Here is a 26762-nt window from a genome sequence, read left to right on the forward strand (position 1 = left end):
GATTTTCTACTGATTATCAAATATAGAATCCAATCATTTCGGTAAAAGATTGTATGCTTGAAATTCTTTATATCTTCATGGTGTTTGGTTTGGTTTGGTTGCTTTGCTATATGGCATATCAACCCTTTTAAGCTTATTTAATGCTGAATCCAATAATTTTGGAAAATATTTTCATGATTTGAATTCCATATATCTTCAAATATTCATTCATTATGTTTGGTTTGGTTGTTTTGCAGAGGAAAATTGTTTTTATTTTTTAATTTACCAAACAATTGTTTTTCAAAATAGGGGGGGGGGGAGAATGCAAAATAGCATAGTTCGGTGCATTTTAGCTCAGGAAGCCAGTATCTTCAGACAGCCCGGTCTGGTAGCACCAGGATAAAAAGGAGAGAATTATCCATGAAGTTATTCTATGGAAGTTCCAGTTATCATTCATTCGTATATTTTATGAAACTATTTAGGGGTAAAGGTTTTGTATAGCTGTCATTACATATAAAGCATAATCACGTTGTCACACCGGTTCCCGTTAGATCATTAAAGTTAAGAGACATCGAGCCTGATTAGTACTAAAATGGGTGACCATTTGGTGATACCAGAATATGTAGGTGAAGTCTAAAGAAGGATGAACACCACCAGGTTATTTTTGCCCAAGACAACGAAAAGGGTTAAGAGACTCATCCATACATTACCCATAGGGATACCTTTTTGAGATGTTCTATCCTAGCATCATGTGATGTGTAAAATATAACGTCTTCATCGTTAATGACCGTCTGTGCCATCTGCGACGGGGTGGGGCGGAAACCTATTTTTTACAAGTAGTAGAGTAGTTCCTGTTCTAACGTAGTCATTACATGTCAACAGTCAAATATATATATAAGATTTTAAAATATATTTAGCAATTAAGTTACACAGAATATAGCCTACTTTTATGAAATTGGAATATGTATAAAATCCTCTGGGAAGACAATGGAAGTTATCCCTCATTTTTAACCTACTCAAGCTATGGTGGCGAACCTTCCTTAAAACTTTAAATACATCCTATTTTTTAAATTCTATATGATACTAAATAGGTTACATGACATTGCCCGGTTTAGAGTGTGCGATGACATCATAGAGTTCAAAATAGACTGTGTAGCCTTGTAGGGGAAGTCGTTTTCTCTTCCCTGCAACCTCTTTCTCACAGAAGAGATGTTTGTCTCTGCTTTATCGTTATTTTCATGGCAAGTGTTCGACTGAGCTCCAGTCTATGGTCCCCCCTCACCAAACTTTCACAAGAATCACCCATCCAGCAGAAAACACTATCAATAATTTCCCACACTCTTTATCTGTGCCTAAACCTAAACGTAGATTCCATTAGCAAAGCTTCTTTCTTAGAACTGCACACCTATGGAATTGTCTTCCGTTTTTCTGCTTTCCAGCTGACTACAATATGGTTGTCTTCAAGTCTAACGTAAACAAGTTTTTGATGAGACGTTCCATATAAGTTAATAAATTTAACAAATTTACATTACTAACGATTACTATATTGTCCAATTGTCTACTGTACACTCTTTAACCCTTATCCTCGAGTAACCTCTTGGCCTTGATAAGTGGTGATGCCTATGTAAAAAAAAACAGAAAAACATATTAACAAAACTTTACTTTGATCATGACCGGATCATCTAGATATCTTACCCACTGAACTATTCAGATAATATATTAATACTTTTAAAGTCTTAATGGATGTTTGGTCCCCATAGTCCTCTTAAATTAGAATGTAATGTAATCATTGCATGCCATCACTATGGACCCCACACGTTGTATGCAGACAGTCACAAGGAAACAAAGACAAGGAAAGAATTCGGCTCACTTTTTTTTTTCAGTTGAAACAACAGACATTTATTTACAGGTACTTCCAAAATAAGGCCTTGTCTCTTCAAAAGTCTTCTCATGCTCCAATGTGCTTAGCAAGAAGACTCTGTCATGTTGAACACGGACCACTCTGTAGTTGTCCAGCCATGTTTAGGACACGTCTTTCCCTGTAGCTTTCATGCCACGTGTGTAACACGTTTATTTCTGTCCTTCTTAGGCCATGTTTTTCTTTTTTTATAATTTTTCGTTTCCTTCTTCCACACTGTGACGTCACCTCGCACATGGCTCGGTCATTTGCACATGTTGATGTTGCCATCTGTTATATTGTGTTGACCATCAATAATTGGATATTTTGGCAGAGAGAACATCATCTATACTCCTATGAATTTTTGTTTTTGTTTTGTGTGTTAATATTCATATTAAAAACCCTTTTTTCTATTTATTTAAAAAGAAAATACAACTTAGTTATATATGGGTCGTGGAATTGCATTCATCTGCAAAAGATCTAACTAATTTGCATATTCTTTTAAACATTCATTTTAATTAATTCCCTATTAGTTTTTTCGGTTTTTTATGGGATGATCATCTTTAGTTAACTATTACGTGTAATTATATTCATGCAGATATTCTACATGATTTATATTTGCGTAATATTTGTGTAAAAAGGTTATAGTAAACACAAACCTCTTTCTATATATATTTACGTATGCATATATGTATTTGTTTTTAAAATTTTAGCTACCAAACTCATCTGTCAGTTTTTGGCATACAGACATGAAACTTAGTATATAGGGTATTCGAACCCATGCAAAATTTTATATTTGGGTTTTAACCGAGGAAAATCAGTGCAAAAATGTGAAAATTAAACAAAATGGAATTTTCCAAGTGAAGGTCGAAGGACATCATTGCGAATATGCATATGTAACGTAATAGTTATTGGTTCATGTTTTACTTTTTAGTCTTGCAGCAAACATGTCTTCATAGCTCAGGCATTAACATCAAAGAAAAAAGTAAATCGTAAGCTAAACGTTTTGGTTTCGATTCTCGGTAGTGCGCATGAGTCATTTTTTTTTAAAATCATTATTATATATTAGGTCCAATATAATATAATCATAAATACGAAATCTACATTAATCAAAATATCATATTTAAGCATATTTTAAACCGAGCAATGCCTAGCGGCCTACTAGTAGCTTTATGAAAGCCCATTCTTCTCAACAGGAGGTGCACTGCTCTAGTGATCAAAGAACCGTAAAGTGTACATATTGCATATTTTTCATATATGTTACACATTGCATATTTTTCATATATGTTACACATTGCATATTTTTCATATATGTTACACATTGCATATTTTTCATATATGTTACACATTGCATATTTTTCATATATGTTACACATTGCATATTTTTCATATTTGGTACACATTGCATATTTTTCATATATGTTACACATTGCATATTTTTCATATATGTTACACATTGCATATTTTTCATATATGTTACACATTGCATATTTTTCATATATGGTACACATTGCGTATTTTTCATATATGGTACACATTGCGTATTTTTCATATATGGTACACATTGCATATTTTTCATATATGGTACACATTGCATATTTTTCATATATGGTACACTTTGCGTATTTTTCATATATGTTACACATTGCATATTTTTCATATATGGTACACATTGCATATTTTTCATATATGTTACACATTGCATATTTTTCATATATGTTACACATTGCGTATTTTTCATATATGGTACACATTGCATATTTTTCATATATGGTACACATTGCATATTTTTCATATATGTTACACATTGCATATTTTTCATATATGTTACACATTGCATATTTTTCATATATGTTACACATTGCATATTTTTCATATATGTTACACATTGCATATTTTTCATATATGTTACACATTGCATATTTTTCATATATGGTACACTTTGCATATTTTTCATATATGTTACACTTTGCATATTTTTCATATATGGTACACATTGCATATTTTTCATATATGTTACACATTGCATATTTTTCATATATTGTACACATTGCATATTTTTCATATATGGTACACATTGCATATTTTTCACATATGTTACACATTACATATTTTTCATATATGGTACACATTGCATATTTTTCATATATGGTACACATTGCATATTTTTCATATATGGTACACATTGCATATTTTTCATATATGGTACACATTGCATATTTTTCATATATGGTACACATTGCATATTTTTCACATATGTTACACATTACATATTCTTCATATATGGTACACATTGCATATTTTTCATATATGGTACACATTGCATATTTTTCATATATGGTACACATTGCATATTTTTCACATATGTTACACATTGCATATTTTTCATATATGGTACACATTGCATATTTTTCATATATGGTACACTTTGCATATTTTTCATATATGTTACACATTGCATATTTTTCATATATGGTACACATTGCATATTTTTCATATATGGTACACATTGCATATTTTTCATATATGGTACACATTGCATATTTTTTATATATGGTACACATTGCATATTTTTCATATATGGTACACTTTGCATATTTTTCATATATGGTACACATTGCATATTTTTCATATATAGTACACTTTGCATATTTTTCATATATGTTACATATTGCATATTTTTCATATATGTTACACATTGCATATTTTTCATATATGGTACACATTGCATATTTTTCATATATAGTACACATTGCATATTTTTCATATATGTGTGCTATATACCTTCGCTTATCAGTTAATAATAATATGTTAAGTAGAATACGAACTGTGCAAAAATAATAACGACAGCTTTTTGTAACTATTTTGTACTTTCAACTAACATTTTCACACATAAACAATACCATATAAAGTTACATTTAAATTGAACATCATAGCTAAAAAAAAAATAGCACTGTCCATATTCTGCACAAGTACAAAAACATCTATATTGACGCAGCAAATTAGGATGCTCCATGCTTTTTCAGGCTTGGAACAAAACATGACATTGGTCATGGCCACCTTTGAGCGATGGTTACAGCCAGTGAACAACAGTTAAGATGGCCAATGCCCACCAGTCACCATGTGTAAATACCTGCAAATAACCGCCTCAAAACAGCAGTAATCAACTCAAAACATAAAGGGCCAGTAGACAACTTAAAAGAGCAATGACCACTATGAATGATGGTGTCCACCACTCAGTGACAGTGCCTAACAGTTGAAGACAGGCAATTTGCCTGTCAGTTCCCACCAGTGCTCGCCCCTGTCAAGAAGTGACAGTAACCACCTTAAAATCACTGTCAATCACTGTTATAACTGCCAGTGACAACCAATGCCCACTATTATAACAGTACCCTCCAATGGATGACAATGTACAACAATTGAAGACAGGCCATTTCATTTCAGAGCAGTCCAATGGAGCCGGACATTGATCATGATCAATAGTGACCGATAATGATCAAATGCAAGTAATTGCCTAAAATCGCCAATGACCACATGTGCTCGCCATTGAAGACAGATAATTTCATTTTGGGAGCAGTCTAATGGTAGTTGATACTGGTCATGGTCAACAGTGAACACCGGGAACCAACAATGACAGTTGGAAAGATAGCCAGTGTCCATCAGTAAATGCAAGTAAAAGTAAATAACCACCTTAAAACGGCACTAACCGTTAGTGACCATCAGTACCTACAACTGACAGCCAGTGGATGCCAGTAGTACCCAACAATACCCAACTATTGAAGACAGATAATTTCACTTCGGAGCAGTCCAATGGAGGCTGATACTGATTATGTGACTGTCAGTTGCAAAGGCAGTCAGTGCCCACTAGTGCCTGTCAGTAATCACCTCAAACCAAAACTAATCGTTAATGACAGCCAGTGGTTTCTACTAGCTGTCACTGTCAGACAATGCTCGACAGCGGAAACTAGATGATTTCATTTTGATCATAAATGCCAGTACTTACTTTTTACAAGGACAACCGTAGTTTAATTTGTTTTCGTCGGAGGGAGGGGGGGGTCATTTACCGAATCTGTTTTGACATTGTGTTATACTTTTACCAGGCAACGCCGGTACATGGGTCCCGCTAGTATTTATATAAAAACAGGATAAGTAAATTTCTTTTTATTGGTAGTGAGAAATCAGGGAAGTTTTGGGGCAAAAGATTCAGTGACTGGAAATTTTATGCTATATTTCACTTCACTGACCCAGAAAAAAACGTGTAGATAAGAATGTATGTTGTTTAATTTTTGTTTGTTTGAAAAGAAATGAAAAAGTGAAAAACCTGTTTTGTTTTCTTCCACATTTTAAACTGTGGATAAAGTTTTTCTTTATGCAGCAAAAATTAGAGGATTTAATGAGAATAGAAAAAAAAAGAAAGGAAGTTGACCTAAAATGCACGTAATGACAGGTGCGTGAGCATTTTAGGATGAAAAGCTTCTTAAAGATGTACATCACACATATATGAGGGAGAGGGAGAGGGAGAAAGTGAAATATAGGAGAGGGAAAGAGAGATGGGGTGAGGGAAGAAGAAGAAGAAGAAGAAGAAGAAGAAGAAGAAGAAGAAGAAGAGGAGGAGAAAGAGGAAAAGAGAAAGAGGAAGAGAGAAGAAAAGAATGGAAAGTGAGAAGAAAAGAAAAGATAGCCGTGTCCCTTTAACCGTCTGGGGTCGTAGGGGCGCTGAATTATTTCATGCAGCATGTCTTTGGCAAGAATAGCCTGGCGGCGCCCATCCCTCTCCAGGCTCCGAGCACATACAGCACTTGGTATTATAAAATGGTCACCCAATTTACTATTGACCAGGCTCTACATCACTTAACTTCGGTGATCTAACGGGTACCGGTCTGTCAACGTGATTATGCTGTATGCAAAAAAAAATGTAGAGAAGAAAGAGGAGGAGGGGGGTGAAAATTAGTTGAAGACGTACATCACGTATATATGGGGAGAGAAGAAGAAGAAGAAGAAGAAGAAGAAGAAGAAGAAGAAGAAGAAGAAGAAGAAGAAGAAGAAGAAGAAGAAGAAAACGGAAAAGAATAAAGAGGGGGAAATGAGAAGAAAAGATGGTGGGAAGAGTAGGGGAGAATAGAGAGGGGAGAAAGGGGAGAGGGTAGAAGAGAGAGGGTAGAAGAATAAGTTAGGTCAGGGGAGAAGAAAAAAAGGAGAGAAGAAGAAAAGAGAGAGGAAAAAGAAAAAGAGGAGGAAGAAAGAAGAAAAAGAAGGATAGTAAAAAAGTAGAGAGGGGGAATAAATAAGAAAAGAGAGGGGAAGTAAAGAATAAAAGAGAAAGGATAAGAAAAAAGCGTGGAAAGAGAGAAGAAAAGGAGGACTGGGGAAGGAGAAAGAGAAGGATGGGATGACTGTTCGGATTTCGTATCATTAGTAAATTTGCTCCCTCTAGCCACACTGTGGATGACTATATTATGTATGTTCTAGTGTTGCCCAGAAAAATTGAAGAATCCTAGAAAGTCTTGCACCCATCTCTGAATCCCAAGTGTATTTTACTTTTTTTTTTAACTGTCTATAACTATTAATACTTTTTAAAATATTTTTTAACTATCTATAACTATTAATACTTTTAAAAATATTTTTTCACTATCTATAACTATTAATACTTTTTAAAATATTTTTAACTGTCTATAACTATTAATACTTTTTAAGATATTTTTAACTGTCTATAACTATTAATACTTTTTAAAATATTTTTTAACTATCTATAACTATTAATACTTTTTAAAATATTTTTAACTGTCTATAACTATTAATACTTTTTAAAATATTTTTTTAACTATCTATAACTATTAATACTTTTTAAAATATTTTTTAACTGTCTATAACTATTAATACTTTTTAAAATATTTTTAATTATCTATAACTATTAATACTTTTTAAAATATTTTTAACTGTCTATAACTATTAATACTTTTTAAAATATTTTTTAACTATCTATAACTATTAATACTTTTTAAAATATTTTTAACTGTCTATAACTATTAATACTTTTTAAAATATTTTTAACTATCTATAACTATTAATACTTTTAAAAATATGTTTTAACTGTCTATAACTATTAATACTTTTTAAAATATTTTTTAACTATCTATAACTATTAATACTTTTTAAAATATTTTAACTATCTATAACTATTAATACTTTTTAAAATATTTTTTAACTGTCTATAACTATTAATACTTTTTAAAATATTTTTAACTGTCTATAACTATTAATACTTTTTAAAATATTTTTTAACTGTCTATAACTATTAATACTTTTTAAAATATTTTTTAACTGTCTATAACTATTAATACTTTTTAAAATATTTTTTAACTGTCTATAACTATTAATACTTTTTAAAATATGTTTTTACTGTCTATAACTATTAATTTTAGCGCTCTCTAATTATTACATTTAAATAATAATGAACATTTTAAAGTTCGTTTTATTTTGAAAAATAAAAAAGAGCATCAACAATGTGCTTACGTAAAGACGAGAAATGTTTTTGGGGTGAGTATAATAATAATGTCTATACACAAACATTGGAAGGAAAGTACTATTTGGTAGGAATAAGACTTTTCATAAATGAAGTTTGTTTTTAATCATTATTTTTGAGATAATCAACGTTTAATATAAAGAATAAGTCAATATTTTGTGCAAAAAACTAGGTTTGGATTTGAAGAAGTAAAGTTGAAATTAAATTTTAATTAAATTAAAATAGAAATCAAACGTATTAAAAGTATGAATATTGAAAACGGTAATCCTTTCATGGATGTGCATATGTAGAGACGATAATTTATTTATTCTTTTGTTTTCATTTTATTTAGGATGGGGTAAATAATAGCGCCTATACATAAACACGAGAACAAAAGACTATTTTATATAATTAAATATATGTTAGGCGTTTGTTTATATTGGTGATATTTTAAGCCAACACATTTCAGTTAAAAACATGACATACTTACGAGTCATGTCGAAATTAGTATAAATTCCAAAAATTACAAAAAATGATCCACTAAAAATGCTTACAAGTAAAAAAGTAGAATTTATTGAGTTCTATCGTACGTGTTAAAGTGGAAGAGCTATGCAAACAATTTATTATGACAAACTGACTTATCTCCCTTGACTTAAATTGGTGTAAACTAAGGGAGATAAGTCAGTTTTAAATCTCTATCTCTACTATTATATAACAGTCACTGTGTGTGTTTGTGTGTGTGTGAGTGCACGTGTGTGTGTGTGCATGTGTAAGTTCTTTCCTCATAGATCCCGAAACGACTGAGCCTTTCTTCAAATTTCACACAAAGGTAATTTATATGTCTGGCAGTGTTCTTAGATATGTTTTGTATAGAAATTCATCCGATAAGTATCGAAAATCCAAAAAATACAATCTTATAAACAGTCTTTTGCTTATAGATAAAAAAAAAAAAAAAGAATTTTTCCACCGGCTAGTGTAAAAATTCTTCTTTCTAACAGAAGAAAGACTATTTTTAAGACTGTGAAGCCCAAAATAACAGCTGACGTGATATTGTAAACAAACACAGACGGAATTTGATGAACGACGTTATCATTATTGTTTTTTAGTTTTTTGCGAATAAGTCCACCGGGCAAATTATTCTTCATAATATATGATAATAACTTCATAAACTGAAGTATCATGCATTAGTGTATTGTACGACCGAGCAACGCCGGGCTGCCAGCTAGTAGAACATAATATTGGATAATTTTTTGCTAAAATACATCTAATGTTTCCACCTGAAATGCGTTGGTTTAAAAGATCACCAATGAAAACAAGTCCGGATAAAACATGGGAACCCATGTTGCTATGGTAACTGACATGGTTTCCTGAACAATCAACCGTTTTTGAAATAATGTATAATTAGAAAGCAAAGAACCAAACACAGCTATCTGCACACCTAATTTGTGTAACTATTTTTTGAACAGTTTGTGATAAATTAATCTTATGTGTTATTCATGTGTGATTTTATTGTCCTATTTTCCTATACATATGCAACAATTTTGTCGATATTAACAGTAATAAAAGTTATTTAAGTTTAAAGAAGAGATAAATCAAAACCTTTCTTATTATGTTTATTAGTTTTCAAGGAAGGTAATTGCAATGAATAATATACCTTAGCTAGCTAGAAAGAAAGATATCCCGGCAAACAGAAGAGTCTCTCTCTCTCTCTCTCTCTCTCTCTCTCTCTCTCTCTCTCTCTCTCTCTCTCTCTCTCATTCTTTCTCTTTCGCTCTCTATCACTCCTTCTTTCTCTCTTTTACTCCTTCTCTTTCTCTTTTTCACTCCTTCTTCCTCTCTTTCTCACACTCTTTCTCCTTCTCTCTCTCTCTCTCTCTCTCTCTCTCTCTCTCTCTCTCTCTCCAAAATTATGTGCACGATATTCACTTTCAAATCCAGACACGGAGAGCTGTTGACGGCAAGCACTAGCACTGTATATGTTTACTTTGTTTTTAGTTTTTCTTCTATATGAGTAGGCTGTGATAGATACGAGGATCGTTCCAACCAATTTTCTAATTCCAAAACTAAAACGTTGAAGCTATAGGAAGACAGAAGTGGTACCATTAAAATGGCGACCTTTTGTGCTCCAGAATTTATTTTTCTACATATTCATCACCATTCTCGATGCACTTTTGACAACGATGCTTCAGTCGTAAAAGTCCGGAGAACGTTTGTCACTCATATCTGTCATCATTCTGAAATCAGCAAACCCATCTCCTGTGCTGACATTAATTGCTATCGGCTTTGTAAACGTTAAAAAAATAATAACAAGGCGCCGGTGAATGTTGATCGGAATTCAATGACGCCTCTCTGCTTCTGACGCATGTCCATGACAGGGGGCTGCTTTTTAGAGTCCCACGCCGTCAATATCTGCAACTGAGAGATGAAACTCTCAGGTAATGAATGCATGAGTTCAATCATCATAACGATACAATTTTCAATCTTGTTTGATGCATTCGGGCTGAATAAAAGATAGGAAGCATTGCTTTAGGAGCATCCCTCGTAAATAAATGCAGTACGTACTGATATATGAACAGTTTCGAACAGATGTTTAACAAACTGGAATATGAGAGAGATCAATAAGTGAAGATACGTCAGATCGATAAAATCAATAGTAAGGATGGAAAATGATATATTTTGGAATGATGAATAAACTAAAGTTGAGCTTTTTGGCTAGGAGCAAAGTGTAGTATCCGTTCTGGCACTACACTTCATCTATTTTGTTCCGAGTCAGTGAAAGAAAAATTCCTTCTAGACTGAGGCAATGTTAATTTTCGTCCCAATCCAGAGTGCTCCACTTTTGAAGAAGAGCTGGATTTTATCCACATTAAAAGCCGACCTTGTGCCGAACTCTGCTCTCATGAGGACGAGTTGTATTTGTAACTTCTATTGCTTTTATAAAAAACAAAAATAAACAAAAAAAGGTTCTTATTTAAAATTCAACCTAATAATTAAAAAAAATTACAGAAAACATATCTATGTACCTACTCGTCACGGAATGGAAATGCCATATTCCAAAAATCACCTAAGTTGATCAAGTAGTTTTATTTCTATAAAGAAAATAATTTTAAAACAATTTAAAGCGATTAATGTTAAATTGGTAGCATTACAAAGCTGATCTTGCAAGTTTGAATTATTGTGGACTTATCTATCCTGTTTTTTTTTCTTAGTAAAGAATGAAACTACTTGATGAATTTACATAATTTTTGGAATATGAAACCTTCCTTCTGGGACGCATACATACATTACAAAGAATTTTCTGCATTTTAAAAAAATTAGGTTGAATTTTAAATAAGAACCAAATTATTTTATGAGAAAATAACGTAAGGAAATTAGTTAAAAAAATTTATTTGGATTTAAGGTTTACTTATTTATTGGTGATTTTTTTTGTGTTAAAAGAAAACACTAAAGTTATAAGCCATTAAAAATGTGTGTGTGTGTGTGTGTGTGTGTGTGTGTGTGTGTGTGTGTGTGTGTGTACGTACGTACTTCAGAATAGTTTTTATTTACCAATCAGTAGTTATGGAAACGTGAGATTGTAAAGTTTACAAAATATTACTGGCAGTAATATTCTATAAGTTATCCCATCTAAACAAGAATTGCTCGATATGCAAGATAGAGCAAATAAATTAAATTGTAATTCAATGAATTTCAAAAAACTCTCATTGAAATGAAATGAAGTGGTTGAGTTTCATATCAAAGAATTTTTATTATTCTAAGCAAGACAAAGAATGCTTTAGAAAATTAATCTCCTTAACCTATAGGGTTTCGATGTCTACCATCTCATCAGAGGAGAGAAAATATTAGCAAATACTTATAAAGGTATGCACCCTATTTGCTAAAGTCAGTGAGACATGGAAAGTAAAAGTCAAAATAATAAATTCATCAGAAGTCCTGTAGCAAGAGGATTTACAGAAAAAGGATATGAAAGTTTTTTTTAGATCCAGCTTGCTTGGTAAAATCCATGTTATGCGTTCTTTACATCCGTTTGGTAATAATGAAACTCAACCACTTCATTTCATTTCAATGAGAGTTTTTTGAAATTCATTGAATCACAATTTAATATATATATTCGATATGTCACCAAAAGTTAGAAAATTAAAATTAATTTTAATAAGGATAAAATTTGACAAAGTATGTCAATACGCCATTATTTCAAATTTTCCTGCGAGTTCATCCAGTGCTTAATTATCGATTCCTATTGTCAGGGATGTAATTTTAGACAAAGATCTATCCCAAGATCAAACACAATTTTTTTTCAAATAAAATCTTACACAGTGAACTCAATGGTGGTAATAATTTTATATTAGAGTTATTACACACACACACACACACACACACACACACACACACACACACACACACACACACACACACACACACAGCATCTTTACCAATACTTCAACCATAGTCATTTGTTTTCCTAGTTTTGCATATGAATTACAAACTATCTGATATTTCCCCAAAACCTCTGGTCTTGACGGAAGGGAGACAAAAACTTGCTGCTATGGTTTTAAATGATTTGAAATAACAGCAAGGGGAGACTTGATTCCAAATATTTTTCATATGTTATATCTCCCCTCTTTGGTTTTCTTTTATATATAAAGTAAATTTCACAGTGTATAATGATTATTTGATACTGGAGATATTCATAATCGTACCCTATTTCCAAAAGAGGGGAGATATAACATATGAGAAATATTTGGAATCAAGTCTCCCCTTGCTGCTATTTCAGATCATTTGAAATTTGAAACCATAGCAGCAAGTTTTTGTCTCCCTTCCATCAAGGCCAGAGGTTTTGGGGAAATTTATTTATTTATTTATTATGGGATTAACATTCACGTAGACCACGTTTATTTATTTACTACGCATAAACAGTAAAGAAGATTTCTTTATTTATTTTAGAAATAAAAACATAAAAATGATAATATGGGGTTCAATGTTGAGAGTGTAAGTCTATGGAATTCTCATTAGTTGCCAGGCAACGCCAGGTGAAAGCTAATATTGCACACAGACACACACACACACACACACACAATAAAAATGTTATTTCTACCAACGTTAGGCGGCCAAATGTTTGTAAAAATAAAACTCATTTATACAAACCGAACCTGAATTACTAATATAAGTGAAATTGTCTGTTTGGAGAACGGTCTCTACCAAACTCCTCTCTCAATTTTTTGTCTACAGACTTGAAACTTAATCTCGCTAGATACAGCCACTCTGATGAGTCGTAGACAACGAAACACGTGTCAGTGGATAATTACATTTTAAAAATAATATATATATATATATATATATATATATATATATATATACAGCTCCCCATGTGGGGGTACCAAATTGGTTAAAAAAAGGGAAAATTATTCCCAATTCGCATTTAGGTAAAAATGCACTTTCGTAAATGATTGAATTCATTCAAAACATATCGCTAAAACCAAAACAAAACAACATATATATATATATATATATATATATATATATATATATATATATATATATATATATATATATATATATATATATAGGGGATTTGGACTCGTGGAACAAATTCGTTTTGATCTTTAGCCGGTAAAAAAAAAATAGCTACTAAGAGGTCAAAATTGAATAAAACGAAGCACTTGGCAGGCCTAAGTCGACTTAAAATGCTTTTGTACGCATATGCAAGTATACATTTATATGTTAATTTTAGTAGTTATTGTAATGGTATGGATTTGAGTCAGACGGTAACGAATAAGACTGGAGAGCGATATGTTTTGGTTTCGATTCTAGCTGATAGTACACAAGTCATATTGTTTTTCCTTTTAACTTTTACAGTCACTAGGATACAATATAATAATCAACAAAAAATTGACTTACTAATAATAAAATACGAAAGCTGCATAAATTAATATATCATATTTGAGCGTTTTTTTTTTTTTTATAGTCAGGTAAGCTGGGCGCCGGGCGGCCTTTCCAGAGGTAAAGCAACCAGTGAAGTTTTAACGAGTTACGGCAAGAGTGCCCCCCCCCCAGTGCCCCACTGCCGAAGTAGGGCAAAATATACTTTTTATTTGTTTTACATAAGCATGAGTATGCCTCTACACATTCATGAGCATGATGACGCAATATCGTCTAGAGAGCTCTCTAGTTACTATTAACTGGCATACCGAAACATGCTCATCATGGGTGTGTAGCTACATATCAATGCTTATGTAAAACAAATGAAATATCTATCTATCTATATATATATATATATATATATATATATATATATATATATATATATATATATATATATATATATATATATATAGATAGATATTTCATTTGTTTTACATATATAGATTTTATATATATAGATAATATATATATATATATATATATAGAGAGAGAGAGAGAGAGATAGATAGATAGATAGATAGATAGATAGATAGATAGATAGATAGATAGATAGAGAGGGGATTACTGACTTGTTATTTAGAACTTAAGAGAATTTTATAAACAAAATAATTTTTCAAAAAAGATTGGGCATAAAAATCAAAAAGATAAAACATCAAATAATGTTTATGGAGATATGATTCTTTTACTTACATTCTTACATCGTAAGGTGAACAGAGCTCTTCGTATGTCGAAAACATGATAAGCTTTCTTTTTCTTTTCCCCCGACCGCCGAATCTGACACAAGCCCTGAAGGACCTATTTAATGGGTAGTTGCAGTGGTTGGAAATCGTTCAAACGGGTTTCTTGTCATTCGTCAAAGGTGGCGTTGGATTGTCCTCCTCTCTCTCTCTCTCTCTCACACACACACACACACTCCTTCCCTTTCTTCCTCCCTTTCTGTCCGTACAAACAGACACAGGCGCACACCGATGTTAATGGTCGGTGTAAATAACAACAACAAAAAAAAAATGTCTGGGAAAGTGAGTGGAAAAAAAAAAAAGACAATGATCAAGGTGGATGGGATGGGTAGTGACTGAAAAAATAACACCCAGGGAAATTATAAGAGTGTAGGTGGGGTTGCTTCTGAGTATATCCAAGCAACGGCGAAAGCTGATTCGAATTTTTTTATATATATATATATATATATATATATATATATATATATATATATATATATATATATATATATATATATATATATATATATATATATATATATATATATATATATATATATATATATATATATATATATATATATATATATATATATATATATTTTATATATATATATATATATATATATATATATATATATATATATATATTTTATATATATATATATATATATTTTATATATTATATATATATTATACTGACTGTTGTTCCTTCTTATGAAACAGATTTTTAATGTTTAATTCTAATTTGAATTTTAAATTATCAATCACATTACTAAATATTAAAGTAGCTCTAAGATATTTGCCTATCGAGCTTATTATATATCTGAATTACAACGAGCACTGTTCTTTTCTTGTTTTTTAATTAAATTAGTGATTTTACTATCACGTTAAAATACACTTACTGCTCTCTCCCTCTCTCTCTCTCTCTCTCTCTATATATATATATATATCTATCTATCTATCTATCTATATATATATATATATATATATATATATATATATATATATATATATATATATATATATATATATATAATGAAAATTACAATTGAATTTACCAAAATGATCCAAGATGGTAAAATTAAAGTAAATTATAAATATTAAAGAATTAATATTTATAAAATAATCTCAGCCAGATATAAAAGCTCGATAAAACAAAATAGGAAATAGAGCTTATAATATGAGCAAACAATTAATAAAATATGTTAAGAAACACTTTGAAATGAGTTAAAAACATATTTAATCTGAAAAGGAAATACTAGATAAATGGATATCCATTTATCTAGTATTTCCTTTTCAGATTAAATATGTTTTTAACTCATTTCAAAGTGTTTTTAACATATTTTATTAACTGTTTGCTCATATATATATATATATATATATATATATATATATATATATATATATATATATATATATATAACTATATTCAAGTCTGACAAACAAAAGTCGATTTCCAGACTACAGTGCAATTCATTTATTTATTTATTTATTTTGCAATTAAAACTTAGAATTTAAACTTCAGCTGAGATCAACGTGTATTTTATGCAAATAAAATTTAAACGATCGGGGGAGGGGGGTACTTAAAGTAGGGTAATCCATAGCAGTCCCACGCAGAGAACTTTTTTAGGGCAGATGCTCAAGTGAAAAAAAAAACGGCAAAAATATAGTAATGGTAGGATACAGGCCTATAATAAATTCTTCTGAAAAGGGCACTTTTAAACAGGAAGTAAAGGGACAAGTGTTAGCGCACTCCTAGCACCACCATCCCTCTGCACGTCCCTGGTCCATAGAGTGAATGTGGTATTATGGTGACTGCTGAAGTGAAAATAATGGGCAAATGGCAAAAGAATGTCCGAATGCGTAAAAATGAGTTCAGTTAAGAGTATGACAAAGTATGACCAATGATCCTCTACATCCTCCACATTTTGATGCCCTTATGCCTCATTTGGTAAAAGTGTAGCATCTGTTCTAGTTCTCGGTTAAATGAAAAGAAATCATTTTTGCCTTGGATAATTTTAATTCTTGTCCCAACTGGATAATCCCCAAATCAAAAACTAAACTTGTGTCAAACATTTCCCTCAAGAGGCAAATAACTATAAACTCATCACACTGTTCCATCTGTGAACTTGAATCAGAGTGCAGTTTCTGTCCTAAATCAGGAAAAAGAAATCTTTCCGGACAAAGTCAATATTTAATTTTGTCCCAGAGTACTCCCCCTTTAGTGGGGAGTGGGGGTCAAGATTTCCTCAACATTATAAAGCGGCCTTGTGCTTAACTTTGCCCTCACAGAACGAAAAATGATTAGGGATTTGTTTAAGTGAAAAGGTGGTGAACCAATTGCCCCAGAAGGTATCTCACTCTTAACGCAATCCTTTACTTGTAGAAGAGCGAAATACGTCTTAAGCTAGCGTACTGTTGCCACATTTGGGATGGAACTCCTAACAGTACTTTTCCTGTCTTAATAAGGTACAAAACCTGTTTTGAAATCTAGTGGGTGACTAGCCTGGTTGCCCAGCGTTGCCTGGGCGTTTGGAGGTGTACTTTAAGCAAAAAAATAAAAATAAAAGATAGTAGTAGGCAAGCTCGAACACATGACGTGAAGGCAGAAAAGAAAGTGAAAGAAAATCTGACGTCTTACCGCTACTCCATGACACAACCGGAAGTTCGGAACATTAAAATTAGGCAAAGTCAATCCAACCGATACGATGACTTGCAAAAATGGATTGCAAAAAATCGACCCCTTCTTGTAGAAAACTTGTACGAGCCTTTTTCAAGTCTCACACAAAACACACATTCATATTTCAAGCTGTCATATACATACGCGCACACAAACATACGCGCCCACGTCCACACATGTACACATATTCACGTTCGCGTACATACACTCACATTCACGTATATATACACACACGCTTACGTATACACATGTACTCACACACACGAATACGAACACACACATGGACGACGTCACTTCCGCTTTCTAAGGAAATACACAGGCGCAAAAGACACTCCAGAAGCGAGTATAAAACATGGAGACAAGCTGTTTCTAATCCTCTTTTTAGGACCAACTCTCAACTAGAGAGGTTGGGCGAACAAGCCGCCGCCATTTCGGTGCGCACGCACACTCACCTCACGCCCACTTCCTACTATGTATGGGGCACGAGCTAATGACTGTATGTATACATTCTCCCTCTTTCTCTCTCCATCTACTACTGGCCACTAAGAACACCTTTGCGTAGCTGACTACTAACTGATGACAACTCTAATATCCTCTTCCTTGCCTACACGCTGGATTCTCATTTCCACTACAACACTCACTTCAATTCCCACGCGCGAACAAACAATAATGACCCAAACTTGAGATGAAAACACATTTCCTTTTCTTGCTACAACACCAGTCCTGCAACGGACATTGGTTACATACGCGCGGACATGTTATAACTAAAATGTTCATTTCTTTCAACAGCAAATAAACGACGTTTATCTTATCCATTACTTGAGTCTTTGTTTCCTTCAATTCCATTCGTTTCATTATTCTTTTGTAACGGGATTGGGGTATTTATATATCCTAGTCCCCTACAAACTGTCCAGTTGAGGGTGAAGGAATTAATGTTTTTGGCCAATATTTGTCGTCCGAGACGTCAAGCTTTAAAATGATACCAATCTCACATTCTTTACCTCTTTTGAGCCTCTGGGGCGCAACGGGAATTTTTGTGAAAAACATTTTTTACTGTGCACATCTATTTAATAAAATACAATTTGTGGCAAAATTTCAGGAAAAACTAATGGACGGTTATCTGGTAATAGTCCGGACTAACGGACACACAGATGCACAAATGCATGGATGCATGGAAGCAAGGACGCCACTGAAAATGTAGGTCCCTCTCTGATAAATCGGGGGACCAAAATGTCTTAAATGTAGACTTCATCACATCGAATTGGGGACATTGTTTTAGATTTTGTAGAAAAAAAATTAGGTAACACTGTAATTTAAGGCCACCGGTAAGCCATAAATTTTTAGGAGACAACTTTTTTTTATTACAAAAGAAACTTAAACATAACATGATATCTTACTGTGTTTAAATAAAAACGATTTGACTTTTTTCAATTTTCAAAAATTATTTTAGATTATTATTTACAGGTTGGAACGATAAAATTGTCGCCATAGAAAAGACGACATGATTCCATTTCCGTTTGATGAAAACCGGTTTTCTTTTTTTGTTGTACACCATTTACTAGTTGGCCAGTTGTGTACGGATCCCAATAGCGATAAGGGGCTTCTATCATGTCTGAAAGTGACACAATGTTCAACGAGCGAGATCAGAGATGCACTGCTGTACAAACACATGCTTTCTACCGATCCAAGTTATGACAACAGGACCATTGCAAGCACCCTCAAGATGCAAATCTAGATGGTTCAACGCTTGAGGGCACAGCTTAACGAAGTTTCCGGCTACAGTTATGGTCTTTAGTATGGTTTCAAGTGAAGGCCACATCATGCCATCACACATCTTTGAAGTCGGATTGAAAGTCAACACCAAACTGTACCTGGATGTGCTGAAGAGTGTGGTAATTCCTTGGTGCAATCAGGTGGCCCCTGGAAGACCCTGGGTTTAGCAGCAGGACTACGACTTTGTACCCTCCTCTCACTGGCCCTCTTCCTCCCTTGACTTAAACCCGCTGGACTACTTTGTTTGGCCATACGTCGAGATCACCGACATGATCTCCCACAACACCAAAGCCTGCCTAATCGCCGCCACCAGAGATCAGCGCCATAGAGTATCAACAGCAGTGATACAAACTACGGACTTTTGGTGCTCCTACTGTGCCAGCACCTCCAGCACCTCCAGCCTAGGGTTGCACAGCCGCCTCTGAAAACACAGATAAATTGCTAAAATGAAGCATCTTCTTCGGACATAACGGACTACCAACATTACGGCATGTGTTCTTCAGAATTGTTTGATCTATTCCCTGCATCTTTTGTTTCAGCTCATTTGGCTCATTGCTCTAGCGGTCTTCATTAATTTGCTGGTTTGATACTCCATTATAATGTAGCTCCCTGTTCCAATAACTTTTTTCAAAGAACCGCAGGCTTGTGGAACTCTCTTCTTGCTATTTTCCTCCTGCCTAAAACCTTGTTATTTTTAAGACTAAAGTCAATAGATATCCCCTGTCTTTACGATAATCATTTTTAATTCTTGTTAGTCCCTTATATTAAGTGACTTCACATCTTGTCTGGAGAGATTTATTTAAAATAAAGATTTTCTGAAACACGTGAGAAACATTGTTGAGTTTTGATTTCTAGATGATTGCTAAATATTGCCCGAATATCGTATTTTACAGAAGTATATATATATATATATATATATATATATATATATATATATATATATATATATATATATATATATAATGGGTGACCCAAAAAAACGGGCCCCAACTCTAATTAGGACGCGTTTTTAGCGTTTTGTTCGAATGAAATGAAACTTTGGTCATAACTAGTTTATTCTATTCAAAACATCACATCAAAATACTAGGGTCTTTTGCCTTTTTTTTCCTCCGTTCTACAGCATTTGTTCTAGATGGCCTCCATTTAGCTTCTTTTTTTTATGTCACCCTATATATATATATATATATATATATATATATATATATATATATATATATATATATATATATATGTATGTATATGATGAGATTAATGGAAATAGTACTACGACGAAATAGAGAAATAAAAAGGAACAAACCAAGTTATGTGTTCATCAATGTTTCGTCTTTATTTCATCCAGAGGAAGTTTCAAAATAAAGACAAACGTTCATGAACACATAACTCGGTTTGTTTCTTTTTATCCCTCTCTCTCTCTCTCTCTCTCTCTCTCTCTCTCTATATATATATATATATATATATATATATATATATATATATATATAATAAAGCTGAACGTCTGTGTGTGTGTGTGTGTGTGTGTGTGTGTGTGTGTGTGTGTGTGTGTGTGTGGTCACGAATAGGCTCCAATATGGTTGACTATTATAGAAAACTGATCACATATAATGATAGAAAATGTATCGAGACACAGGAATGGGTATGCTTGATCTGGCAGAATGGTCGTTCATTAAAATTGTGGGGTCTGCGTTCGCGCCTGGTCCACAACGTATTAAAATAAACAAATTTAAAAATGAAAAAAGAAAACGTTTACAAGGGTTTTTGATATAGACGTACATAAGAATACTTTGATAAGTATGTTTTAACTTAAATAGGGATGGTATAATAAAATTGCTGGGTCTGCGTTCGCACCTGGCCTCCATAAAATGGAAATAGACACAAACTTTAATAAAGACTTTTCATATCTATCTGCGTAAGTATACTTTGATAATTATGTTTCAGTTTGAAGAAAAATGGTATAACAAAATTATGGGGTGTTCGTTTGCACCTGACTTCCATAGAATGGAAATATGTCACAAAGTTTAACAAGGTTTTTTAATATAGATCCACAGAATATTGTGATAAGTGTTTCAGTGTGAACAGGTATGGTATAATAAATTATGGGGTTTATGTATTTTATTTTTACTTTCATCATATTATGTTTTGGTTTTGATACCCCCAAATTCGAAGCTATCTCTTTACAACCCTTCCTTTTCATAACCTATCATACTTTCATAAATCAGAGTCCATTTTCTGTAGGCTGTTTTTGAACCCAGTCAACGACGGGCACTTTTGCTAGTATACATTTATATATATATATATATATATGCTAACAAGGAGACCCAACTTTGGTCGAGATTCAATGAGAATGAACGAATATTCCACACTTCCAATACTTTTATTGTCATCGAAATCAGTGAAATCTCCCATTTTTCCATCAAATCGGTTGATTGCTTGCTCTAGTCATGGATCTGCCGTGTTGCACTGAAAGGAAACTTCACATGCCTCCCTGCAGTGATTTAGTCTACGATACTTTTTAGTCTACATTGCACTGTAGAGAACCTACTGCTGATTTTATAAAATTATTTTTATATTATGGTTTGAAGTTTAAAATGCAACAGTCAAGTATCATGACTCTATTATGCCCAAACAGAATGATTCATTTTGAAATGTCTCAGTATTATCAAAGTATCTACTGTTGATTTTATATGCAAGGGCCTTCTGCTTGCACGGAAATTAAACTTTTGCTTCTTTAATCAGACTTTTTTGATTTTTTATACTTTTCCGATGCATTCTGATACAAAATCTATCTAAGAACACTTCCAGACACATAAAATGCATTTGTGTAAAATTTTAAGAAAATTGGCCCAGTCTTTTCGGATCCCATATGAAACGAACTCACAATATACAAAGTACCTTCTCTCTCTCTCTCTCTCTCTCTCTCTCTCTCTCTCTATATATATATATATATATATATATATATATATATATATATATATAAATATAGCTTCATAAAACAGCTACCATTTAATCAGAAGTTTTTGAATTTCCATCCTACTTAATATAAGCATCGTATTGTAACAGAGCATGGACGCGCATATGCAAATGTAAGGAAAAAGAAAAAGACTATGAAAAAAAAATGCACATTCAAAACGGCGTTTAAGAGGACAGAGGTTGCACTAAAGAAAATATTCTATGGAATGAAATTGCACTATCCCTATGCGGATTTAACCAGCTTCCCCCAAAGGATGAAGTTCCATGGGAGTATGAAATTCACAAACGGTCCCCAGTCACATGTACATCCCCAGTAGGGGAGATGACGACGTTAGGTTTTTGCAACTCTTGCAAGTGGGTGTTGACATCCTCCCACATACAGCACCTGGGATTCTCAAACTGGTCACCCATCTGGTATTGACCAGGCTCAACGTTGCTTAACTTCGACGATCTGACGAGAACCAGTGTGTCAACGTAATTATGTCATACATCATCACCTACACGCTCCAAAAATATTTAAGAAATTCCAACTTGTAAACCCACTCACTTTCAGCCCGAACGCTTGATATAGAAAGTGGGGATAGCAAATGACCTGTTTTCCACCCACTTACCTCCAAACGAATGCACATGGTAACGATTACAAGTCTCCCCGTGATCATAATCACGTTGACACACCGGTTCTCATTAGACCATCGAAGTTAAGCAACGTCGAGCCTGGTCAATACCAGATGGGTGACCAATTTGAGAATTCCAGGCGCTGTACGTAGGACGTCGACACCCACCTGCAAGTGTCACAAAAACCTAACGTTGTCATCTCTCCTAACAGGCAACGAGGACATATATATGTGTGTGTGTAATAAGACAAATATATAACGCAAAGTTATTTGTGTGCGTGTGTGTATGTGTGTGTGTGTGTGTGTGTGTGTGTGTGTGTGTGTGTGTGTGTGTGTGTGTCTGTGTGTGTGTCTGTGTGTGGAGTATTGAATATTTAAAAAGATGTACTCAGGACCCATTTTAAAACAAAGAACAAAAAAATAGGTTGAGTCCCATAAACAAGTGATAGAGCCTCAGTCAATAAACCCATCCCTTCCACCTTCCAAGGGAAGGTCAGACAGATGGTGATGACCCCAGTTTCAATCAGCCGTTTCAGCAGGCACATTAACACCAGGTCATTTCGCCCACTAAGAATTGCAGCTGTTATCACAGAGGCAGTCAATTTTATTATCATAACAACTTTGACACATTTTATTTCCATCTCAGTTGAGCAAAAGTTAGGATTATGTTTGCACCCTTACAATCTGCACACGCCCATTACTTATGAAGTTGACAAGAAAATGGATTTTCATCAAAGCTGAAATCATAATTTAAAAAAAAAAAAAAAGAAGGATTCATTTTCTGTATCTCCTGTTATACATTTAAAAGTTTACAGGAAACAAATATGTGACTTTGCACGATTTGCATAATTTATACAGATAAAAGTGTTAGTTCGCAACGACCCTTGACACAACAGATAAAAGTGCTAAGTTATAATTGAAAGTCTTCTGGAATATGAGGATTCAATCCTCAGTACAGGCAGGCGAATGTAGTGAAGGATTTCTTAAGACCTATGCAGTCATCGTTTTATCTCTTTCTATAAACGATGATTGAAATGAAAATAAAAACACATAATTGGATAAATATAGACCTGGCCAGAGATAGGTTATTTTCGAAGCGAATTTCTAAAAGCAGTCTAATACATGCAAGCATTAAAACGATGATGATGTTGATGATTATGTTGGTCATAATGATGATGCTGATGATGATGAGGAGGAGGAGGAGGAGGAGGGCGGTGATGATGGTGATGACGATGATGATGGTGATTGTGATGATGGTGATGATGATGGTGATTGTGATGATGATGATGATGATGACGACGATGACGATGTGATGACGATGATGATGGTGATTGTGATGATGATGGTGATGGTGTTGGTGATGGTGATGATTGTGATGATGACGATGGTGATTACAATGATGATGTTGATGATGATGGTGTTGGTGGTGATGATGGTGATTGTGATGATAATGGTGTTGGTGATGATGACTATGATGATGATGGTGATTGTGATGATGGCGACGATGATGATTGTGATGACAATGATGACGACGATGATGATGGTGATTGTGATGATGGTTGTGGTGATGATGGTTATTGTGGTGGTGGTGATGATGATGATGATGGTGTTGGTGATGATGACTATGGTGATGATGGTGATTGTGATGATGGCGACAATGATGATTGTGATGACGATGATGACGACAATGATGATGGTGATTGTGATGGTGGTGGTGGTGATGATGGTTATTGTGGTGGTGATGATGACGATGATGATGGTGATCGTGATTATGATGGTGACGATGATGGTGAGGGTGATGATTGTGAAAATGATAGTGATGATGATAGTGATGATGATAGTGATGATGATGCTGATGATTGGAACTACTATTCTCATCTTGGATGTTAGTAATCAATTCTAATTGTTGAGGCTGAAGGTCCAATCCTCACTAGAGGCGATTGATCAATCAATGCTCCGTTCAATCTCAAGAAACAATGGACATCCCTGTAAGGATAGCTGTGCATGTAATTGTGAGGCAAGAGTTGCGCAATCTTCAACCACACCTCTCTTGAATCGGCACTGCTTGGATCTTGTGGCAAGGAGAGGCCCAAAACTGACTGGAAACAATGTTGAGATAAGCGGAGAGCACATACAGTACCTGGAATTCCTAAATGATCACCCATTTTAGTGATAACCAGGCCCAACGTTGCTTAACTTTGGTGATCTGATGAGAACCAGTGTGTCAACGTGATTATGCCATATATACTACAGGCAATACAAAGAATATAACTAAGAATTAGCTAAGATTTTCACCGGGTTATGGCTGATGGGACGAAAACAATCTACCTCCATGAATTAAATAATGGGTTCCGTTCAAAATTTCATACAGATTCCCAAGTTTGATAAGATGCACATAAAGTAGGTCTTCTGGAAGGTCAAGGTTCAATTCTTAGTAGAGGCGATACTAAGATGTAATGAAAAATTACTTAAGACCTCTACGCGGTCATGGCTGTGAGAAGAGAAGCAGTATATCCCCATGGATTAAATAAAGGTTTCCGTTTGAAATTCTGTACATATCACAGTTCGACAAGATTTGTACTTGAAGCACTTAAAGAATGTCAGAGGTTACATCGGCTGAAACGTTGTAAGAATAACATTTAAGTGAGTAGTTTGAGTAATTTCAAACAACACAAAACATACTTTATTGACCGCCATTATTTTACCAACATCATTCTTGAACCCAAATCCTTTAATTACAGCATGTTTGTTTGCAGTAAACTTTACAGAGTGAAATGGCCTCTGAAAAACTTTTGAAAGTTCTTGCTATTAACGTGGCTTGATAAAGTCCTTTACAATTATTAAAGGGTCAAAGTATACCATTACTCTCAACTCATCCTAGTGTTAAATATTAAGGTGGTTATGTTGGCCGGTACATATATTAGCTAGTATATATATATATAGTATATATATATATATATATATATATATATATATATATATATATATATACATATTATTTTTAAAATGTAATTATCCACTGACACGTGTTCCGTCGTCTACGACTCATCAGAGTGGCTGTATCTAGCGAGATTCGAAATCGGGACCCAACGGTAATGAGCCTAAACCCCTAAACCCTTACCCCTGGACCATCTCGCCAGCTGTCTGGATATATCGCGATTTACTTAGATGTTGTTTTTTGTTTTGGTTTTAGCGATATGTTTTGAATGAATTAAATAATTTACGAAAGTGCATTTTTACCTAAATGCGAGTTGGGAATAATTTTCCCTTTTAACCAACCTGGTACCCCCACATGGGGAGCGGTATATATATATATTATTTTTAAAATATGATTAAGCCGGATGTGCTATAAACGAAGCATGAAGGGGGTCAGCAGAGCTTAAATGGTTGACCCTCCCTGTAAAATTTAAAATCGTTCGAAAAGGAAGTCCATGATATTTAACTGGATATGATGTCAAACATAACAACTGAGAGAGTAGAGGGTGCAACTCTTAGTTTTTTTTTGGAACAAGACAAGACATACTAAAATTGTTATAGTAAAATGATAGTATATGTAAGCAATGGCGTTAAAACATGTATAACCATCTCTCCCCTTTTTGACCTTTCAACCACAAGACGATCATATGGTTGAATAAATCTTTCATAATTAAAAAAAAAAACCCGGATTGAGTAATTAATTGAACAGTTAATGTAAAAAAAAAGCATATCA

At 33.5% G+C, this 26762-nt stretch overlaps 1 protein-coding gene and 1 pseudogene across 3 annotated transcripts in view; both read right to left on the bottom strand.

Moving 5' to 3' along the window:
• LOC145263095 (dynein light chain Tctex-type protein 2B-like) overlaps window positions 1-26762 on the bottom strand; it is a 254270-nt gene that overhangs the window by 127856 nt on the left and 99652 nt on the right. Inside the window, exon 1 of one of the 3 annotated variants that reach the window (XM_080119996.1) lies at window positions 14991-15374. The exons of the other annotated variants lie outside the window; for them this stretch is intronic. Coding sequence (XP_079976122.1) covers window positions 14991-15037 — 47 coding nt within the window. The 5' untranslated portion in view covers window positions 15038-15374. Of the gene's footprint in view, window positions 1-14990; window positions 15375-26762 lie in introns of those variants that run through there. 3 annotated transcript variants of the gene reach the window in all.
• LOC145263325 (5S ribosomal RNA) lies at window positions 25182-25299 on the bottom strand (annotated as a pseudogene).

The sequence above is a fragment of the Euprymna scolopes genome, chromosome 38, assembly GCF_053919585.1.
Source record: "Euprymna scolopes isolate OS-2025 chromosome 38, ASM5391958v1, whole genome shotgun sequence".
NCBI classification, from domain to species: Eukaryota; Metazoa; Mollusca; class Cephalopoda; order Sepiida; family Sepiolidae; genus Euprymna; species Euprymna scolopes.